Genomic DNA, 23,080 nt, shown 5'->3' on the forward strand with positions numbered 1-23,080 from the left:
TCTGTATTCTAACAAAGCTTGAATTTTTCATATTTTCCAACATGAGATTATACTTCTAGGATTATATACTGTATAGATGATTTTTTTATTTTCATGGCACAGTTCCCATTGACATCTTTACAGTATCTGCCTTCAGTAAGTCATCTATGTTAGACCAGGTGTTTCATCACCCTTCTAGTTCTAAAATGCCATTTTGAATTGTTAAAAAACTTATAAATTTCTATTTTTTGTTTTGTTAATGTTTTAAGGGACGTAGTACCAAAATAAAATATACACTACTTTATCTACAATAAAACATCATTATTCCACTACTATATGTCTTGGATGACATTTCACAAAATGAATAAAATGACTGAAGCAACTTCTATAACTACATTTATTTTTATTACTATCTACCTGTTTTTTGTTAGTTTAAGGCACATGTTTTTTTTTTTACTGAGTTAAAGCAAAACTTCCTTTAAAATACTTTTTAAACATTGTTGAAGTGTCTGCAAAAATATAAAAATATTGTACCTATAAGCACTGATTAGAAATAAGTCATTATTTCTACAAAGTAGATTAGGACAAACAGAGTTAGAAAATTTTTTTGTCTCATTCCATTTTTTTTCCATAAAAATATTTAATATTTTTCTACCAAACAAAGTTCTTATCTTTTGGAACGATGTGGTACATGTTTTGATGGATTGCATTAAATATGCAACTGAAAGAGAGAGGATGAGGAAAGTAATTATGGAAAAAGGAGAGAATGGAGTATTAAAGGAAATTTAGGGACCGATGGAGATAGGGGGGGGAATTGGGTTATTAATAAAGCGCTGTTTTTATTTTTACATAACACAAAAATAAAAAATAGAATATAGTAGGCGGAACCATAGAGCTACACACTCATGTACAGTAGGTGGCGGTATGCACCTACTGTACATGCACCTACAATTGTTTGCAATCCGCCAATCTAACAAAGAAGAACAACCATTTAGTCAACCACATCAATAGGGGGCAGCACTACTGCCATTTCTTGGTGTCAAGCAACAACCCATAGAGAAAGCAAAGAAGACAGCTTCCGCGCATGAGGTTGGCGGGTTGTTAGTTACTGCTGTGTGTGTTGGATGTTTTTGTTTAAATCTGCAGCATAATAGATCCAACAAAACGTCTCAGTTATCACGTTCAGGTCCGCCCGGAGCATTTGCAGCTTGGTAAACTAACCAATTTATTTACAAATCTCACTTAATTTAACTTTAAGCTAAGTGTTAGCTTGCATGCTAAATGTTACTATTTTAACTGTAGCAGCTAACCGGCTTTATATCAAGCTCCTATCCAAATTTCACCCTCTGAATAAAGTTGTATTTACACGGTCATGTGTGTTTAGTGTCAGGTAAGTCAGCGGTGTTTTATTTTCCAGCTATGCCGTCCGTCGCTGGAGTCAGCAGCCCCGCAGCTGCGCTCGCCGAGGCGCTGGATAACTCTGCTCGGTTGATAGACAGACACCTGCAGGATGACCGCTGCTTCCCCGACCTGTCCGAGCTGCTCGGCGTCCCTTCACACAGTAAGTCTGATCCAGGCGATCACTCATCTCATTTCATCTCTAACATCAAATTGCAGCAGAAATAGGAGTTGGGGCATTAAAATAAAATATATAGTGAGCTGACACATTTCTACATGCAGGGTTCCTGCAGATCCTTAAAACGTCTTAAAAGGCATTGAATTCTTCAATATAAAATCAAGGCCTTAATTGATATAGAAATGTCTTAAATCAGTCTTTCATAAGTCTTAAAATTGTTACCACATCATAAATAGGATTTTATTTTTGTAAGCCATATCAAACAGTAAAATATCGGTATTGCAAGTACCAGCAAATAGAGCACCGATACCAGTATTGGGTGGGGCCCCGATCCAGTACTAAAAAGGTGGTATCGGTATTTGCAAGTACCAGCAAATAGAGCACCAATACCGTTTTGAGAGCCAAAAGTTTATTCAACTATTGTCACCCATTCCAGGTAGGCAATAAAACGTTCTACTGGATTTACTTTGTATTAGTCTTTTTCCTGCTTCACAAAGGTAGGCAGCAGCTTGACAAAGCCATGATGGCAATTATTTTACATCCAAATAGTATGCAGTTCTTCAGATATACACACACATCAAATTTCAAACAGATGGTATCGGACAATACTGCACGGCCAGGTATCGTTATCGGCACCAATAAATGGCAAGGGCGCAACACTGCACTGTTATTTGTGTGTTTTTAGCTTTCTTCCTATATTGAAAGTTTTTCAAAATTTAAAACACATCTACTAGGCGGAAAACTAATGGTTTATGTTAAAATAAACATTTGGAGAAGAATTGTCGCTACCAGGTTTTTCTTGTGTTTATTGTAAAGTTGGTCTTGAATTTTTATTTTAAGTGGCATTAAAATGTTTTAACAAGTCTTGAATTTCACTTGCCTTATGCTGTAGGAAACCAGTACATGAATTACCTCTATACAAAATAGCTGTACTGAAATAATTTGCTTGCTGACCTCCCTACTGTGTGTATCAGTTAAGATGTCTGTTTTCAAGCAGCTTGCATTGCATCTTCCTGCATAACCTTATATAATAAGCGAAAGCGTCCTAGAAAAGGTGAATTCTTTATTTTATTTCATTTATCCAACTCAGCAGCCACGTGAGATGTCTTAACATTTAGTGAAATGTAGATAGTTTTATAATGACAGCTATAAGCCATTTTTAATTATAAAGGCCAGTCTATTATCAATATGTATAATTTAGAAAATCCCAGCAACACCAATTTAAATGAATCCCTCTGTCATATTTTTCTTTTACCCTTTAAAGCCCGATCCAAGAATAAAACAAAATAGAAAATTATTTTTTTTTGGTTTGAAGTCCTTATTTGGCCTTTTAACAAAATATGTTAAAAGAAAAAACAGAAATAATTTTTTGATATTAATAATTTATTACTATGTTATAAGTCAAGATAATTTTTTGTCTAGTCTTCTGCCCTCTGTTATCAGGTATATCTGATTGTGTACAATAGGATTTTGAGCAAAGTTTTTACCATTAAATTATGCAAAAGGTGTCAGATCAAAACATTTTAGAAATCGTATGTATCAAATACATTTGGCATTACAGGGTTAATGTGGAAACTAGGGGTGCACCGATTGCAGGTTTATGGCCAATAACAGATTCCCTGTCCATTGTTATAAGATCCCAAAAATCCCTTAAATATTCCAATCTGATCTTACTGAAAGCCCTTAATCAGTACCTCTGAAGCAATAAAACTTCTGAAATTACTGCTCTCAAATATAAATCAAAGTTTAGAGCATTGATTTTCAGACGTTTGCTAGGATAGATACTATCTGTGGAAAAGATTGGTTTCAAATCTTAGGCTATGTTCACACTGCAGGCCTTGATGCTCAATTCCGATTTTTTTTGCGAAATCCGATTTTTATTTATTTTTTTGAGTTGCTGTTCACATTTCCAAATATATGCGACTTGTATGTGAGCTCCTGTGTGAACTGCAGTCATACAACGCAAGTGTCCCGCATGCGCAGTAGAGGACGCGATGACGTCACAGGCCAGCGTGCTCTTCTTTTCCGGAAGTAAACATGGACGTTAGTGCCGGCGCTAAACATAAATACTGCTCTCCGCATCATCATCTGCCATGGTTGTTGTTTTTCTTGCCACTTCTGCGTAGCAAGATGCATAATAGTGACCTTTGTTGGGTATTAATGACGTTCAGGTCGGATGAATGCGACCTGGTCGTTCAGACACAGGTCGCATTTGAAAAGATCAGATTCGTATCTGATTCAGGTACACATAGCCAAGTAGTCAGATTGGAAAAAATCGGATCTGTGTTGTTCAGACTGCCATGAAAAGATCAGATCCAGGTTTCATATGGGCAAAAAAATCAGATTTGGTTCCCTTCAGGCTGCTGTGTGAACGTAGCCTAAGCATCGGCCAGTCAATCGGAGCACCCCTAGCGCAGCGTCGTAGCTTATTCATATTCAATGAAATGTGCGCTCCACAAATGCAGCTTTCTTTTCCCTGATTGGAAGGGCAGGTCTGTTGTTACCTCTGTAGCCTTGGGTGTTCCATGATTCATTACAAGTCTATGCATAGAGGAAAAAGGGAATTGAGGAACAGTGGTGAATGTTGTAAGTGCAGTTTAATATATTAAAAGTATGTAAATTAATTGCGTTTTAAATGGTTATTGAGTCAGATATGTGATGGGTAATGTTTGGTTTATTGAAAGGTTTTATCTGTGCTAAAAAGGTTTGGCTAACATTTATGCACAGATCCAGTATCTCTGCAGTGTGGGCACCATAAACTATGTATTGCTGCTGATAATCCTCAAAAAGTAGCACACAGAATGGTAGTGAGAAGCTCGGCATCCATTCTTTGCCTGCTTTGTGAGTCAACCGTCACTGTTGCTAGACGACAGAGCGTATATTGACGGTGACAGACAGAAAGGTCTAGACCTGTTTGAATCTACAGCCCAACTCTTCTGGCCTCCCTATTTTCACTGCCTTTGAAGGACCCAGTCCAGGTCAGCCGGGTCCTTCGGGGGCCGCAGCCGCCGAATTCGAACACAGCCATAGACTAAGGAGAGATGTCAACTATTTTATTGTGGTTGGTTGGACTAGGAGGGAAAACTTAGAACATTTTAAGGACTTTTCCTCGAGGATAAGGACTCAGCTCGTCATTAAAAATACTACAGCAAAAGCAACACCACATTACATATGTTGGAATATTAAATTTGAAGGCTGTAGTGAAACTTTAGAGCTTTTTGTCTTATTTTTCAATTGAAATATAAGGAAGATGCACCCACAAACAGTAGCGTTGCTTTTCTAATTAAATATGGATCTCACAGGATAAAATATAACCAGTTATTATTATTATTATATTCCAATGACTGAGATTGTGATGCTGGACATAAGATGTTACGCTAATGATTGCAGCTTGATGCAATGTGCAGCTCTATTTATTATTAGGTAGAAATATCTAACTTGAAGCACATATGGGCTTATTTCTTGATATTCATCCTTCTTATTAACAGACATGCCATCCCTGTCTGGAGTTGCTGACATGGACTACCCTCTCCAGGGACCCGGTTTACTCAGCATACCAAACCTACCAGAACTCAGCGCAGTTCGAAGAGTCCCGTTGCCGCCGGAGCTGGTGGAGCAGTTTAGCCGTATCCTTTCAGTCCTTTAGAAACAGATTTTCGGGGCATTTCAGATTCTCACTTCTTTCCTCAGATTAAAGGAAACATTTTCTCCAAGTGCTTTGATTTTCAGCTTAACTATGATGTAGATATGCAGTTTAACTGCATGATGGGAGTTTTCCCGGAGATCTCTCGAGCGTGGCTAACAATCGACAATGACATCTTTATGTGGAATTATGAAGATGGGTTGGTATTATTAAATGCAGCCATTTGAAATTCTTTTTAAAGCCTTTACAATGTATTATTAGTGTTTAGCAATTTAATCAGAGCATTTTTATAACGGCTGTCTTTTGCTTTATTTGCAGGGGAGACGTGGCCTACTTTGACGGCCTGATTGAAACAATTCTGGCTGTGGGTCTTGTTAAACCAAAACAAGGTGTGTTTAGAAAATGATTTTGCATGCATTTTCATTCTTAAAACAGCCCTGAGATCTTATAATTTTCTTCTCAGGTATTTTACAGCCACACATCCACTACCTCCTGGTATTAGCCACTTCTGTGGATGTAGTAATCCTTGGACTCAGCTTTCCGAAGAGCCAAGCTGGTAAGTCTGGCCTCTTAACAGGGTCTTTGTGGTTTGTTTGATTTTCAAATGACTTTTTGCTAACAAAGTTGTTTTTATTGTCCGTATTGCAGTTTAAATCTAGTCTTTGAGGTTTATAAATATCTAAAACTCAAAATGCCACCATAACCTAGGTGTTTGGGCCTCTCTCTGTTAAGATATGGTCAAACCACATTAAATCAAATCAAGGTAACGTGTTAAATATCTTTTTGCAGGATTAAATGATAGCATGTCTGGTGGGATGCAGCTGCTCCCAGACCCCCTCTTCTCAATCCCAACAGACAACACCTACATCCTGTCCATCACGTCTACAGACCTGGGACGCATCTTCATGGCAGGGAAAGATGGCTGCCTGTATGAGATAGCTTACCAGGCGGAGGCGGGCTGGCTCAGCCAACGCTGCAGGAAAATTAACCATTCTAAGAGCTCTTTGTCCTTCCTTATCCCGTCTGTGCTCCAGTTCTCTTTTTCTGAAGATGGTGAGGGGAAGGGACACATTTCCTTGTAAAGTAAAATGAGCTGCACATTTTTGTCGTTGACCTTTTTCTCCCCCCTCATGTTTTCCACAGATCCCATTGTACAGATTGCAATTGACAACTCTCGCAACACACTGTTTACTCGCTCTGAGAAAGATGTCCTGCAGGTATTGCTGTTTCTTCTTCGCTGGTTTGAACCTCCGTTTAACCTTTCTCTTTTGTTGTATCCTTTGGCACTGATGGTGATCTTCTGTTAGGGAGTTCCAGGGCAGCTTTTGGCTTCATCAGCTCACAATCAGTGTGTGAATGACTGACTGAAAGCTCTTTGGATCATTTGACTTGATTACAGGCCTTTTACTACAGTAGTAGACATTCAAAAATTTCCCACTTTCCTTTATGCTCCCCTGGCTGGTCCCCTAAGATTCCTTTTTTAAACATCAATCTTTGTACTAAAATATTTTATCATGGTTTGTGGACATTAAGATCTAAAGAGATGCGCCATCTCCTGGTCAGGCCCTGTAATTCAGTGAAAGGATGGAGTCACAGTAAAAAAAATATGCACCCCCCAGAAGAAGGGGGTCAATCCAGTGGCTGGAAGTTGGCTGCCGTTTGACTGGAAGGCCATTTTGAATGACTGCTACTGTATTTAAAATGTTTTGGTTTCAGGGGTGAAATGATTACATAAAAAATGATTAGTTATTTTGAAAAAGAACATTTGAGTTTACTATAGATTTTCCTGAAGTTTTATGCTCTTCTTACTCCATCTCTGATCTAATTTTGATGCTGAAGCATCTGCTGTATGCGGATTTAAAGCATTCATGGTTGAGGCCAGAATTATTGATGTCACAGATTTAGATGTAGAATTGTTTTTTTATTTAACTTAGGATTTTTTCTAATAGAAAATAAAGCAAATGTCTAGTAAAAGAGGCATACTTTAAAAACAGGATTTTAACATTATTGAGAAATAATTTTTTGGTGGTTTTTTCCCCCGTTGTATTCTGACGACTCATCTTTGGTGATGAGTTCCAATCACCCTAGTTTTTATTTTTTTTAGCTCCTAGCATCCATATCCTGTATGGTCTCTGGTTATGCTGTTTGGTTTGCCCATGTTGGCAGATTTATTTTAATCTGTAAAATATTTATTTTCCGCCTTGGAAAAAGAAAAAAGGAACTTTACTCTTAATTGTTATTAGAAATAAGACAATATTAGCTGTTTTTCCCATTTTTTTTTTTTTCTTCAGCATCAGCCTGATGCATACGTCAGTTAAAAATAGTTTTCTCTGGTTTCGGCATTGGCCTTAAAAACATGTCTAGTCGTTCTCTAATGGGTATTATTACTCTGATTTATTCATATCTATCAGAGCCTTCAGACACATAAAATCCTACATTGAGCTAAAATGTTAACCCCGTCTTTTAGGTGTACGACCTCGGGGCCGATGGCCAAGGAATGAGTCGTGTTGCAACAATGTCCCAGAGCTCCATTGTAGCGGCTGCAGGAAACATTGCTCGGTATGTAATAAGATGAACATCACTTTAGAATATCCAAAGGTTCAATACTGTTTGTCAATCATATCAGATGAGACTCATAAATGCCCCTACAGCCCACATAGAGATTCAGTCCTTTAAACTACTGTATTCTCATTTTATTGATGTTTAGGCTATTAATTATCTCTATGAACTGTGCACAGTTAATCTTTTCAATGCTTATAACAATATGCAGTACAATTGGACATCTATTTTAATTATCTATAGCCATGATAATTAAAATAAGAAGAGATAAAGGCTTTAACAATTCAACTTCATGTTTAATTAATCAATTTAAAGATGTAATAGTTGACAACTTAATAAAAAGATGTTACTTTGTGATCTTCTGTTTTTTAATACGGAAGAGGATTAGGCCACTGGATTAGCCACTGGGAAAAAAAAACGTAACTGATTTTTGAATTTTATTTCAGTATAGTATGGGGAAAAAAGTCAGAATTCTAACCTTTTTTTTTCAGAATTCTGACCTTAATCTCAGAATTCGGACTTTTTTCTCAGAATTCTGGCAATAAAAAATTCTGAATTTTGAGATTAAAGTCAGAATTCTGAGAAAAAAAGTCAGTTAAAAATCAGTTAACTTTTTTTTTTTTCCCAGTGGCCCTAATCCTCTTCCGTATGTTAAAGATTTACCTGTTCACGTTCAATGTGTGAATCACTTTTCTTACTTATGCTCTACTTTTCGGTAAAACTTTTCTTTTTTAGGACCATTGATCGTTCCGTCTTCAAACCCATTGTCCAGATCTCAGTCATTGACAGATCCGAATCCTCAGATTGCCACCTGCTTGCTGTTACTCATGCAGGTAAATATTTCAACATAGATCCCAAGGAGACACGTTTTTATTTTATTAATTTTTTCCCAAATACGCTTTAAGGTTTATAGGAAATGGAGGCCATGATGGCAGGATTATTGTCTAATTTTGCTCTTGATTATTTCAGGTGTGCGCCTTTACTTCGCCACCACACCTTTTGCTCCTCAGCACCAGAAGCACGTTCCTGTACGCCCAACCCTGCTTGCTTTGGTCCATGTGCGGCTGCCGCCGGGTTTCTCTGCCTCCTCCACTTTACAGAAGCCTTCTAAGGTTCACAAGGCTCTGCATAGCAAAGGTTAGAGGTCAAACTGTGTTCCCAAACTCTGTTATGTTTAGTTGTCTGACCCCCCTTTCCAGTCGCGATATAAACTAATCTGTCTTTGTGACATTTTTTAATGCTGCAGGGGTTCTGCTCATGGCTGCCTCAGAGACGGAAGACAGTGACATCCTGTGGTGCATCAATCATGACTCTTTCCCCTTCAAGAAACCCCTGATGGAGACACAGGTTGGAAATTAGCAAACAATTAGAAACCAGAATATCTAAACTAGGAGGCCGCTGTTGTGTGTTTTTCGATACATCACCTTTCAGAAGTTTATGCACTATCATTTTTATGCTATGAGATTTTTGGATTCTTGTGATTCATTTAAGTTTTTTTTCCTCCCAGAAAAGTTGTACAGCTGCAAATGCATACATACACATTACTTAGTGTATTTTTAAACATACTGTGGACATTCATTGAAGTTAGGACCATCCCAGAACTGATTTTTAGGATGATTGCCTTCTTTGGATATTGAACTGGTTCCTAGTTTGGATGTTTGTACAAGGAAGAAAAAAGGTGCAGCTACATATGACAAAAAGGGTTGTTTTGAAAAATTAAGTGAGGCTTTCAGTCGTACAGAACACTGATTCATCTGTCAAGGTTTGTGGCAGAAGCATCAGACTGAGGTTCTGTTTTGCATCAGTCTTAGTGCAGTAAAAATAAAAAGCTTCTACTGCAACTTGGAGAAAATTTGGTATAGCTTGTGTAATTCTTTTCAGCTGATGTCTAATGTCGATGGACACTCTTGGGCTCTTTGTGCCATTGATGATGAGAGGCCCCCCAAGATCTTTACTCCTCTAAACAAGGAGCAGATCCCCATCACAGATTCACCTGCGGTCGTCCAGCAACACAATATTCCGGCGCAGAAATTCGTCCTCCTCTCTGCAAAGGTGAAAAACCCAGCCACTGCTCATCGTGTTAAAGGAATAGTACACCCAAAACATGATTAGCCTTCATTTTCTACTCACCCTCATGCTGAACAACACTCTGGAGTACTTTTTTGATATCTCAAATGCATCTGGAGATCTGGGAGGCTTCTTGCTGTCTGCTGACATTCAAATAATGGAGGTCTATGGTGCCCGAGACAGACGGGTCCATAAAAGTCCACAAAAAAAGTATCAATATTCCTCCATACTGCTCGTCCAATGTATTCCAAGTGTCCTGAGTGGGTAGCATCCAGAATTTACTCGAAACGAAGTTATTTAGAATGTTTTTAGAGCATAAACAGTAGTGTATAGGATTTCTTGAAAGCGCGCACATGCGCGTTCACGACGCTACGGAAGCCGGTAGACCAAAGCAGATGAAAGTGCGCATTCAGCGTCTGCTCTGCCAATAATGCCAGCGTAGAAGAAGAAATGTGCTGTTTACCTGTGCAAAGAAAGAAACAATGAAAGAAAAATGTCTGAGGACTTCAGTGTTGAGGAAGAGCATGAGTTCTTTGCCGAGCTGAATGCGCTGGTTTGGTCTGCCGGCCTCCGTAGCGTCGTGATCGCGCATGTGCGCGCTTTCAGTAAATCCTATACACTACTGTTTATGCTCTAAAAACGTTCTAAATGACTTCGTTTCGAGTAAATTCTGGATGCTACCCACTCAGGACACTTGGAATACATTGGACGAGCAGTATGGAGGAATATTGACACGTTTTTTGTGGACTTTTATGGACCTTTCTGCCTCGGGCGCCATAGACCTCCATTATTTGAATGTCAGCAGACAGCAAGAAGCCTCCCAGATCTCCAGATGCATTTGAGATATCAAAAAAGTACTCCAGAGTGTTGTTCAGCATGGGGGTGAGTAGAAAATGAAGGCTAATCATGTTTTGGGTGTACTATTCCTTTAAGGTTTGATCTTGGATTAAAAGTTTGTGCTTTTAAACTCTTTTTTCTGGCCTGCAGGGTAGCCACATCTTTCAGAAACTGCGTCCAGTTGACCAGCTGCGCCACCTGCTGGTCAGCTGTGCTGGAGGAGAAAGTGAGGAGATAGAGCGCTTCTTCAAGCTGCACAGGGTACAGTTAATTTCCATCCATTTAATGGCTTAAGACACAAATCTAAGCACTATATTAGTCAACAAAAAAACAATCATTACATTTTTATTCATATTTTCTCATATATTTTATTTGCACATTTAATCTGTTTCATTCAGGAGGAGCAGGCCTGTGCTACAGCTCTCATCCTGGCTTGCTCCAGCGCCGCTTCTGACAGAGAAGTTTCACAATGGGCCACAAGAGCGTTCTTCAGGTCAGTGGATCATTTTTACCCATGCATATTCATGGTTGGTTGCATTGTGTGGAAATTAACGGGCTCCCTTCCTTTTTTCTGTTGGGTTCAGATATGGAGGAGAGGCACAGATGAGATTTCCCGCTGCCATGGCAACACCTAGCACAGTTGGACCTGTGATGAGCTCTCCAGCGCCGGGTTGGTGTACAGATGTTTTGGAAACCTCCATTAAACTTAACCTTTCTTTTTTTCATCTGTGTTGGCACAATTTACCAGCTAAAACATTCAATTTTGACTTGATTTTCAATACTTAAATCAGGGGTGGTGCCTCCAGCGTTTGCAACACCATTTGCACCGATGCAGACTGGCTCTGCGCCGATCACGCCGATGTCAGCAGGTCCCGAGGTGATTTTCTCCGGAAAACATAACGGCATCTGCATCTACTTTGCTCGCATTCTCGGGTAATTCTTCTTGATTTTTTGGACTAAAGGTTAAAAAACATTTCTTTATTTTTATTTGTATAAACATATTTGTTGATGTTTCCCCTTTAACTACGTCTCTTTCAACATTAACAGCAATCTTTGGGATGGGAGTCTTGCTTTTGAGAAATCGATAAGCAAAGGAAACCAGACCGTTAGTATTGTAAGTACAATCACGTTTATTCACATAGCACAATTCAGTTCAAGGACAATTTAAAGTAATTTATATGAATTAAATTATAAAATAGAAGAAAAAAATAAGAGCAGAAAAAAGGAAAATTAAGATAAAAGCAGGTAGTAGAACAAAATACACATTTAGACCGAAAACTTTAACTGATAATACCTCAGTTAACGCTTTCATTTATTGATTGTTCCTTTAAAACAGAAATAAAATGTATAAATACTAGATTATCTCTTTGACAGAATCACCTACTTATTCTTTCCACACAGACAGTTTTAAACTGATATCTGCAATTTAAAAAAGTAATTCCACCATTTCTCTTCTAAAACTTCTGATGAACGCGTCCCTCCCATGTAAGGTCATTTTTCTGGGGTATTTTTTGCTCTGCTAGTTGCAGTGGAAATGCAGAGAAGTAATAATTGTTTAGAAAACTACCCTGGTGACCAGGAGAAAAACCCCTGAAGTGAAATCAGACGTTTATTTTGAAGTTTCATATAACACACGGAAAAAACAAATCTGTGCTTGTTTGCAGTCGTACTGTTGAAAGAGTAATCCAACAGAAATAACCGAGGGAATCACACAATTAATGACTTTTGATTGTGTTCTGTATCATTAATACATAATGATAAAAAACAAAAACAAACTGTGCTTTTTTTTTTTATATCTGTTGTCTCCATAGCTGGAAAGCACCGTTGATTCATTGGAGCTGGAGTCGGTCCTCATGCAGCTCAGAGGTTTGCAGGAGTTCCTCGATAAAAACTCTCAGCTCAGCCCTTCTTCTCTTGGTGCTGCGAGGTAAAAGCTTTTTCATCTGCAAATATTTATTTTTGCACTGAGATATTTTGTATATTTATGCATTTTTCGGGGTTTTTGTCCAAACTGCAGTTGTGAATCAGTTTTGACAGGGAGCTGAGAAAAGCTTCCAGAAAGTGTCCCATCAGAGCAACGCTCTGGTCCAGAAAGCATTTTTGCTGACTTTAACTCCTTTATTTATTGACACAGAATCATCACACATCTGCCTTTCAGTTTATATTTGTCAGCCTACTTTATTTATTGGTCTTTTTTTTTTTTTTTGTACATGAGGTAAATAAAGGGCACCTGATCTCTTAGAATCAAACGTAGTAACTATTCTTTTTAAGTCTTAATGTATACAATATCTGTGTTTTTTAAAACGCTTCACTAAAGCTGGTCTAGATTTTATGAACACCTCACTATGCTGATAAAGACGTACGAGTATATTTGTGTGCAGCAATAATACACATTAGATTAATAACAGGTAACATATAATAACTTTATTTTGTTCCAAACATGGAGATTAAACACAATGCAGCGAATAAGCAACAAATACAGATCTTGGTGTAATCAGTGAAAATATTTAGATTCCCAAAAACAAATAAGGGAAACTTTATTAAATGTGTAGAATAAGGTGTTTAGTCTGCCTCCCATATTTTCAGAAATGGCTTTTATTGCCTGATCTCTGCAGGCTACTGGAAGAACCTCTGGGCCTCACACAGTGCAAACTCATGGTAACTGAGTGAGAATGGGCTTTAAACCTTAAGAATTCTGGAATTTGATTTAAGCATTTTTCTGTTATTTGGGAAAAATATGCAAAAAATAAACAAAATATGTCTGGAAAGATCTGTGACTCTTAAACTATTGTTCCTACACAGTCTTAAAAAATCTGAAATATTAGTTTATTAAATCTGATTTTTAATAATTTTGATAATTGATTCAAAAAGAAGAAAAACAGATGACTCAACTATTAGTATTTTATTTATAATGTACAGCATGACAGAAAAAGTAGGGTTTCTATTTCCCATTTGTATTTAATTAACGTTTTTTTTTTTTTGGCTGCTACAAAACTTACCGTAAATCTACATCCACCGTCAGTAGTTCTCTTAGGTCTAGTTTGATATCCATCATGATATCCATTATTTTATTTCCCAAACCTTTATTCTAAATTCTCTTATCCAAAAAAATAGAAATTAGAATTTTGGAGAAAAAAATTAAAACAAGCCTTTTAGGTGTGATTTATTTTTATATTGATTTATCTTTTCCAAAGCTAAATTGATGCAGGGATTATTTAGGAGAAAATGAATTTGGAGTTGGAGACTCATTCCTTAAGGTGCCTATATTTTGCTTTTTTTTCCTGCCAGCTGGAGTAGGTTAGAAATTATGAACCAGTCTGTCTAGAAAAACACTTTATAGATCCAACCAGCTGCAGCATAATGTTGTTTGTGACACGCAGAGACAATATGACAAAGCTAGACATCTAAACTATTTATAGAAAACTACAGGAAAACTGTCAACTGGAGTCAGAAAAAGTTTAGAGATTCGACATGAAAAATGTGAAAGAATTTAATAATAAGGCCTGCAGACTGAATTTTCTCTACTGGAGTAAAGCTGCAGGCCTTTTTCATCTTAACTGCTTTAGCCTGGTTGCCAGCTCATCAGCATCTTCTCTTATCAGTAACAACATTCAGCATCCAGCTCATCTGCTTTCTCAAATGGGACTCAATCCATCTGAGATGAGCTGGATGGTATGGACTAAAGCAGGGACCATTTCTGCCTATTTCATAGATTGTAAAAACGAAGCATTCAGAGTGGCTGCACAGAAATAGCAGCAAGCTTACATGCAGGATGTTTTTTTCACTGATTTTCCTTTTGACTGTACAGTCTCATTAGACAATTCTGACAATGAAACCATGTGGTTGCTATAGTTTTCTTGTGCAGGGAATAAACGCCAAAAAAAGGAAAATATAAACCTTTGCATCAGTCTGGAGAGTAAAATGGCGCCGGGGGAAATGTCTAATTTTGTTGCGATTACAGCAACAAGAGATGCATAATGATAAGTCAGAGATATCTATGTTTATTTTAGTGTTTGATATTAAATTTGCTGGCTATATTAAATTTAAAATTAAACCTGGAATTTTCATATTATCGCCCTGGAAACGGTTTATTTGACTCTGTTATATTCTTTACAATGTCTCTCTCTGATTGTCTCCTTTGGTAAAGAAAAGAAAGACCCTCTGTAAACTTGAAAATGATTGTCCTTTGTTCTGGTACTTGTTAGCTTCAGCTCCCCTGCCAACCTGCAGCAGAGGCTGCTGGGATTTATGCGCCCTGACGGAGCCAGCTCCCAGCAGGTTCAGCAGGAGCTCCAGAGGAAGTATCACAGTGAGTTTCAACAGTTTCCTCTATGTTCTCACATAAAGGCCTAAAAGGAAAGAAGTATTTACTTTAAAGTCGATGTCGCTTACTGATCACTAATGGGCTTATTTTGTAGTTTTTCTCTTATGCAAGACTAATTTCCATATCTTTCTTCAGCTAAGGCTCAGGTCTATGAGAAAGCATCCCTACAGGGTATCCAGCAGCTAGTGTATCGCTCTTATCAAACTCTGGCTCTTTGGAAACTCCTCTGCGATCATCACTTCAGCCTCATTATGTCGGAGCTGCCAAAGGTACTCGAGAGTGCAACTACTTCCTCAATTCAACGAGATTGTTAGAAGTCTCTGAAGGTTTATTTCCCTGCTTTGAGCCAAAAAACTCCAGCTTCATTTGTGCTTTTGCCTTTTTTTTTATTCACAGGAGTTTCAAGAGCAGATGAAGGGGGCAAGTTTTAAGGATGTAGTGACCCGGGGAAAGGAGCTGTCTGGGGCTCTAGTCACAGGGCTTATTAATGTCTACATCAAAGATAACGCCTCAGTGGACGCCATCAGCCATCATCTTCGAGATCTTTGCCCCATACTGTACAGCAGTGATGACAGCGTTTGCTCAAAGGTACTTCCAGTATTTTTACAACAAACTTTTTTTATCTTTTGTTAAATAACAGGAAGGATAAAGATCTACAATAAAAACAAAAACAAATCACTCAAGAAATATCTGCTGTTTGTTTTACCTCAGGGTTGGAACTAGATTTGGTCGAGGCGTTGACTAGGCCATTCTAAAGCGTACATACTTTTTCTGTTCTAGCTAAGAACTTCAGATTTTGAAAACCATGCGTCTTTTTTTTACCCCCACCTCCCAGCTGTGCAACTGTGTTGTGCTGGTCTATCTCATAAAATAGCAGTGAAATACTCAGAGGTTCGTGGTCTTGATGTAAAGAACTGGAGAAATGAAGCGTGGTCTTTTTGAGCCTTTCTTTTTCCCCTCTTAGGCTAACGAGTTACTTCAGAGCTCAAAGCAAATCCAGAACAAAGCGGAGAAGGAGCGGACGCTGAGGGAGTCTCTGCAACTCTACCAACAGATCAGCCAGCACACTGACCTGCCGCTTGTTTGCTCCCAGTATAGACAAGGTGAAGGCATGGATTGCATTGCCCCATTTTCAGCTTCTATCCTACTGCTCCTTAATACTGATTTTCATTTCAGTGCGTTTCTATGAGGGAGTTGTTGAGTTGTGCCTCACAGCAGCAGACAAGAAGGATCCACAGAGGTTAGGCCCCCACTACTATAAAAATGGAGAACCAGAAGAGGACAAAGTTGGGCAGCAGGCATTCCAGGAACGGTACGTCAACAAAGAAACGCCACAATCCTCTGTCTCTGGGCTGAGTGTGGTCACAAACGGCTCATTTCCTCTTATCTTTCAGACTCTCCTGTTATAAGTGTATCACAGACACCATGCAGGAGCTGGTGAACCAGAGCAAAGCTGCTCCTCAGTCGCCCAGCGTTCCTAAGCAGCCCGGACCCCCCGTCATGACCTCAGATCCAAACATGCTAAGCAACGAAGAAGCTACAGCACACGTGAGTGTAAAAAAGGGGAAAGTTGATGCCCTTTACCATGCATTCTTATGCACATGATCTGCATTTCTAATGAAAATCTGTCGCTCTCCTGTAGTTTGAGCAGATGCTGGGGTTGGCCCAGAGGTCCCAGGATGAGCTGTTTCACATCGCCCTGTACAACTGGCTGATTCAGGCAGACCTGACGGACAAGCTGCTGGAGGTATTACTATTATGTTCCTGCATCTGTAATGGTATCTGTTTAGCTCAATGCTTGAACATCTTTATTATTTTAAAAACTCAATGTCCATACATCTGTTGTTTTTTCCCCTAACAAAGCATTTTTTTATTTAAAGAAATCGTTAATGTTTGTGCACTTTCATTTAGAAATGGCGTACACTTATGAACGGAATATAATTATTCATGGGTTTTTCGAGTTTCATTTGACCATGTTTTTCTAATTTTCAATGATTGCAAAGCAACTTTAATAGTTCTGTTTTGGGTTCATTTGTTTTTTTTAAAAAGAACTACATACACCCGCTTCAATATTTGATATAAAAGTCAGTTCAGTTGAGTTTGTTCACACATCTTTTGCTCATCTTCTCATGGGTCATGCTATGAGTCATGTGTGAATCATGACTCCCAGGAAGCTATTAAAAGCTTATTCAAAGGAGACAAGGTCATAATGCCAGGAGAAAAAAAGAAGAAATAGCCATAGGAAAATAAAACATTGTACATAGATTAAAATCCCACACAGCAGCATCATTATACCTAACAAACATCATGTTTGTTTGGTTGTATATAAATTGAGCAAACTTTTAAAGGTGTAGATGAATTGTAACACTTTGAGGTCATCTTGTAACTTGTCAGTGTTTTAGCCACATTTCCACTCTTCTCAGGCCTGCTTTATGGTGCAATGAAGGCATTTCTGTCTTAATCTTAGTGTCAAACTCATTTTGCATGCAGACATTGATGTTGGGGGGGGGGGGGTCTGGGCTTTTTGAAGTTAAACTGGAGCTTTGGTTGCTTCTGAACAGAAGTGGGACAATAATAGGCATTGTAAAAAAGCTAGAAGAAGTAGGGAAGTCATATTTACATTTCAAATCATTCTGGCTTAAACATGTATATAAATGTACTCTTTATCAGACCACATTGTCCCAAAAGTTAGAAAATATCTATTTTTAAAAAAATTCTGTCTTTAGGCCAGTTAGTTATACGTCAGCTTGTACACCTAAATTTTGCCAATCATATATAAACGGTCATCTGTCAATCAAATGTTTTCGGTCATAGCATCTTGATTCATTTGTCACAGCTAAAATACGCAACGGTTAAAATAAGAAATAAGAATTATTTACTTTACCATTGAGTTCCATCGTAGAACTCAATGGTTCTATGGCGTAGAGCTTACAGAACTGGCAGCGTTGTGAAGCAAGGACTCTAACATGTATGGCTGTAAGCCTTCTACACCAAACCAAGCTTCTACCGCCCTCGCGTCCTCTTCCACAACAACTACACCCCCCCTTTCCTCCTCTAAATGAAAAATGTATGATGGAGGAGACTCATCCACGACCTCCGACATTAAACTCTCCTCCTCTTGCATGTTTCCGCTGTCCATAGCGTTCCTTGACAGTGACGTTTCCAAGTCGCCAATTTAGTGCTACTTGGTCCCAATGTAATTTCCCATTGGGAACCTACTAGCACTGAGTTGCTAACTGGTTAGCAAGATGCTTACGACAAACCGGCTACAACCATACTTGCTTGTGAACCTTCCGCCACAACAATCCCGCCCCCTTGATAAAAAACCAATCACATTCACTTGTGTAAAGTTAGGCACCACTCGGGAGAATTCTGAAATGCAACCGTTAGAACAGCGGCTTCCCTACGACTTTAAAGGTGTCGATTTCGAACCCCCGAATCTCTTTGAAAAATGTTGGTCAGGAACGAGGGCTGGGAAATTAATTGCATCTGCAATAAAATCACAATTTAACAAAACCCAGTTTTCAAATTGCACAGACACAAAAGAGTGTCTGTGCAATTTGAAATTTAGTGTATTCTCTTGCTAAATGTAATGTGACCAAAAGAGGTCACATTACATTTAGCAAGAGAATACAATAAATTTCTTACTCCAGCCCTTTAGGTAGCTCGTAATATGATTAAAGTGGGTGTGCCGCTACAAATAAGGAAAAGCGTTACAGCTAGCATGCAGAGCTATACATGATGGAAGAAGTAATCACTTTTTTTTTTACACAAAGGGAACAAAGTCCAACAACTATGGACTGGAAAAGCAACTTTCAGGAACATGAAAAAACCAACACCCTGGTTTGAAACATCTAAATGCTGCTGGTTAGTGTAAGGGAAAGCCGATATAGAAATAATGGATGAAAATAATTGCAAATTAGATTTTTTTGGCAGAATCATTCAGCCCTGCTGAGAACCAACCAGATGAAATATTAAGTTATGCAGCTTGTTGATAAAAAAATACAAAACAAAACAAACAAAACACTCGGTCAAAGTTTAATTTGCTAAAGAGGCATTTAAATTAATATTTTAAAGTGTATGAATGCCAGATCTTAGGATTCTTTTTAGGTTCAGACTTATTCAACAGATTGCATTTTATCATGTTAATCTGTTGCATCTAAACTGTTCCACATTTTGCTCCAGATTTAGGTGACTTGAAGACTAAGAAATGTTTTTTTAACATCTTGACCTTTGTCCTGTGTTCTTTTCTCAGGTGAATTCTCCATATCTGGAAGAGCATCTGATGCATATGATAAAACAGGACCAGAGCAAAGTTCATAACATGGACCTGTTGTGGCGCTACTACGAGAAGAATCGCAGCTTTGGCAAGGCGGCTCACGTGTTGGCCCGCCTCGCTGACTTGCACAGGTCTGAGCACAACAGGGGAAGCTTTTCACTCTATACAAATTTTACACAACTTTTCCTTTTTAAATGCCTTTTGCTTTCCTTGGATGTTTCAGCACTGAGATCTCGCTGAAGCAGCGGTTGGAGTACATAGCTCGTGCCATCCTGTCTGCAAAGAGCTCCTCCTGCATCTCAGCTCAGGCGGCTGACGGAGAGTTCCTTCACGAACTTGAGGAGAAGATGGAGGTGCTTCTGCTTCACTGACAGCTGAGAGGAATCCTAACTCAACAATCAAAGAGCACTTGTATAATGTTGCTTCTTTTTCGCTCCCCTCCAGCTGGTGCGCATTCAAGTCCAGATCCAGGAAACCCTGATCAGGCAGTACACCCATCATCCCTCAGTGAAAAACGCCATCTCACAGCTCGACTCTGAGCTTATGGACATTACAAAGGTAACCAAAGACATGAAAAAAATATATGTTTTAGTGTTTATTAGGAATGCAAATTGATTCCAGCTTCACTTTCTCCTCACACAGCTATATGGAGAGTTTGCTGACCATTTTAAACTGTCTGAATGCAAGCTGGCCATCATTCACTGTGCAGGACATTCAGACCCCATACTGGTCCACTCACTGTGGCAGGAAATCTTGGAAAAGGGTAAATTAAAAACATCAGAATCTTTATCCTTTTTTAAGCAGTTCATATCCCTAACCTAGCAGAATGTTTTTTCTTTCAGAGCTGGGCGACAGTGTGGCCATGAGTCCGGCAGACAGGATGAGGTCTCTCAATCTGAAACTGGTTTCACTGGGAAGGATTTATGCTGGAACCCCTAGATACTTCCCTCTGGGTAGGCTTCAGTGATATCCACTTTCTGGATTGTTGTTTATGTTTTAGTATTCTAATTAGGCCTAATTTCTGCATGTTTTATGTGAGCATGTCCTTGAGGTGCAGAGCAGCTGCTCATTCTCTTAATTATCCGCATTTTACAAGCAGCCTGTTCAAACATGTCGCGTCTGTGGAGACTGATTCGTGGTTGATCAGGCTTTGGTTTCAGGACATAATCAGCTCTTTCCCCAGGTGCGAACATGATGATTGTAGCGTGTTAACAAGGGATGATGTGTGTTGTGATCACAGAGTTCCTTGTAAAGTTTTTGGAGCAGGAAGTCTGCAGACTGAACTGGGATGTGGGATTTGTCACATGTACGATGTTGGAGATCGGAGTCCAGCTGCCTCGTCTTCTGGAGGTTTATGATCAGCTCTTCAAATCCCGGGTATTTCCCCTTAAATTCACCTGTTGAGATTTTGTTCTAAGCATGAGTCATAATCTTTCTTTAATATATTATTTGATTTGCGACTATATAGGATCCCTGCTGGCTACGGTTGAGAAAACCTCTACATTTGGTGGAGTGCATCCATGTGCTTCTCTCAGGATATGTGGAGGATCCCAGCAGAGTGCCAACATATGACAGGTTAGCACCGTTAGTTCGCCTGCCTGCCTGTAGAGGGCAGTGTAGCGTCAACACTGCCACAAGATTTACATTTCTAGCTGTATCTCCACTTTTAACAATCTTGCCAAGGAAGTTGTTAAATTTTTTTTTAAGGTGTATCTTTCTTAGGTCAGTCTGTTTAATCAAACTATGGACTGAACTGAGATCAGGTGGAGACGTAAACCCTGTAATGAGCCATTGAAAATAGAAAATGACTCAATGTTTCTCCCTTTTAACTAAAGGAATATTTCTGGTTTTAGTTCTTTAAAGGTTTAATCAGTGTTCCATTGATTCCTGCACGTTAAAGTTATTAATTTTTGTTAGAATATTTAGCAATTCTTGATAATTTTGAGAGAAAAAAATAGAAATGGTCAAATCAATATTCCCAGACTTTATAGACTCTCATCCTAATCTATATCATCCATCCATTCATATATGCACTGATCCTTTAGTCCTTCTATCCATCCCTTCATTTGTTTCATCCAAGTGTTCTTTTGTTCTTTTACCCAATATCTGTTTATCTTTCTAACAATGTATCTATTATTTTGAATCTACCCTTTTGTCAATGAGTCAATCCTTCCCTTCATCCATTCCTTCTTTAACCATCCATCCTTGTACTATAGGCCAGATTAATATAACCAGATTGTTGGTGCTGCTAGTTCAGAATTCTCTTCTAATATTTGCTGGAAAATGTTATCCATTTAACATGCAGTTTTACAATATATTAATCCAGATTAAGCCTGTGGAATAAATATAGAGCAAGCACTTTCTAACATCAACAGTTTAAACTGTCGTTGAACTTTTGCATAAAACCACCCACTTCATGTCTTTGTGTTTCTTTGGTTCTGTTATCCTAGTGCCACTGTTGGTTAAAGGATTATTTATCGTAGAGATTTATGAAACAAGCAAAAATAATAGGCTTGGGGGATATCTCGCAGAGTGAAACAACAACTTGCATCATCGGCATGCTGTTTTTGTCATTTTTCTCAGGCGCAGATTCACCAACGTTTGCCTAGACAACATCTGTGGATACCTGGTGGAACTGCAGTCTCTGAGCCCGAACTCAGCCCTTCAGCACACAATCGGCAACTTTAAATCCCTGCAGGCCAAGCTGGAGAAGCTCCATTGACAGGAGCAAACCTTTTTAATCAACAAAGAGCTGGCCGACCTGTGGCTCTTCCTCTGCTTGCCTTAAACGGACTGTTTCTTTGGTTGCAGATGTTGTGAATGGTTGGGAGAAGAGATTGGCAAAGAGACAAGTTTTATAACTTATTTCATACCGTTTTGTTAGTTGGAACATTGCTGTTTTGAAAAGTATGTAATTTGCATTGTGTGCAAATATCTGTTTGATATCTGAAAATGGTGGGACATTGAATAATGTGTACAATAAAATTCATGACATCTGCTTCTTTTATGGAAAATTAGTTTAATTTGAGCCTCATTTGGGGCATTTTCCCCACAGCAGTTGCTGAATATAACCAACCCCAGCAAAAACGTTACAACTCTTTATTGTAACATTTGAATTTGTATTAATGTACATAACTGGGCTTTAATGTCATCTTTACCAAACCTGTGTGCGCTGATAGTAAATGAGTGGTGGCTTGATGTATAAGAGCTTGTGTGACTTGGTGCTGTTCATGTTTTCACCTACACTAAAAATTCAGAGACAAATTGTAGGACCAATAAAAGCTTTTTAAAAGGAAGGTAACTTATCATGACTTTTGTGGATGAGCCGGAAAACCTTTAGCCACTGGTTAAAGCACAGCCCTATTTTAGCTTGAAGTAATCAGCTGAAAGGAGGACTAGGTTACTCCTTTGCTCATCATCCATTGCAATTATCTAATTTGTGAACTCGTTCAGTTTCCTACAGTTAAAACTAACAAGCACTAATTACTGACAGTCTCCACTGAGCTGCACTCTAGAGCATAATTATTGTTAAGCTTTATTCTTATGGAAAATGAACTCCTTTTGTTGCTGTAAAGTTTAATTTACATAAGGAATATAATTCCAAAAATTCATGATTTCAAATAGTTTAAAAACTTTCTAGGTTTGTATTACAGTTTTGTAAAGACAGGAATGATTTAGTGGAGATTGCATCCTTTTTAGAACAGAAACCAAAATGTTTTCACTCCGAGGGGGAAATTGAATTACTTTAGGGTTAGGATTCATTCATTGATAACCTACTGAGCCTACTGGCACAATCTGAAGGCATTCTATGGGATT

General features: G+C 38.6%; 1 protein-coding gene across 1 annotated transcript; it reads left to right on the top strand.

Annotated features, from left to right (window-relative positions):
- The first annotated feature begins 1,029 nt into the window (after positions 1-1,029).
- On the top strand, positions 1,030-22,560 carry nup155 (nucleoporin 155). The gene is made up of 34 exons (XM_038282022.1): positions 1,030-1,190; positions 1,397-1,540; positions 5,044-5,181; positions 5,301-5,397; positions 5,517-5,587; positions 5,662-5,754; positions 5,988-6,251; positions 6,342-6,415; positions 7,666-7,757; positions 8,493-8,590; positions 8,727-8,894; positions 9,004-9,104; positions 9,639-9,809; positions 10,812-10,922; positions 11,060-11,154; positions 11,246-11,331; positions 11,453-11,594; positions 11,709-11,775; positions 12,473-12,588; positions 14,867-14,970; positions 15,121-15,254; positions 15,382-15,573; positions 15,950-16,088; positions 16,162-16,297; positions 16,380-16,533; positions 16,628-16,732; positions 19,241-19,395; positions 19,488-19,617; positions 19,709-19,822; positions 19,907-20,027; positions 20,107-20,217; positions 20,505-20,641; positions 20,733-20,839; positions 21,848-22,560. Exons 2-34 carry the CDS (start codon positions 1,399-1,401, stop codon positions 21,984-21,986), a joined length of 4,104 nt encoding a protein of 1,367 aa, XP_038137950.1. The 5' UTR covers positions 1,030-1,190; positions 1,397-1,398; the 3' UTR covers positions 21,987-22,560.
- The last annotated feature ends 520 nt before the right edge of the window (positions 22,561-23,080 follow it).

This window comes from Cyprinodon tularosa, unplaced genomic scaffold (assembly GCF_016077235.1).
Source record: "Cyprinodon tularosa strain WSP-4 unplaced genomic scaffold, ASM1607723v1 ctg179, whole genome shotgun sequence".
Taxonomy (NCBI): domain Eukaryota; kingdom Metazoa; phylum Chordata; class Actinopteri; order Cyprinodontiformes; family Cyprinodontidae; genus Cyprinodon; species Cyprinodon tularosa.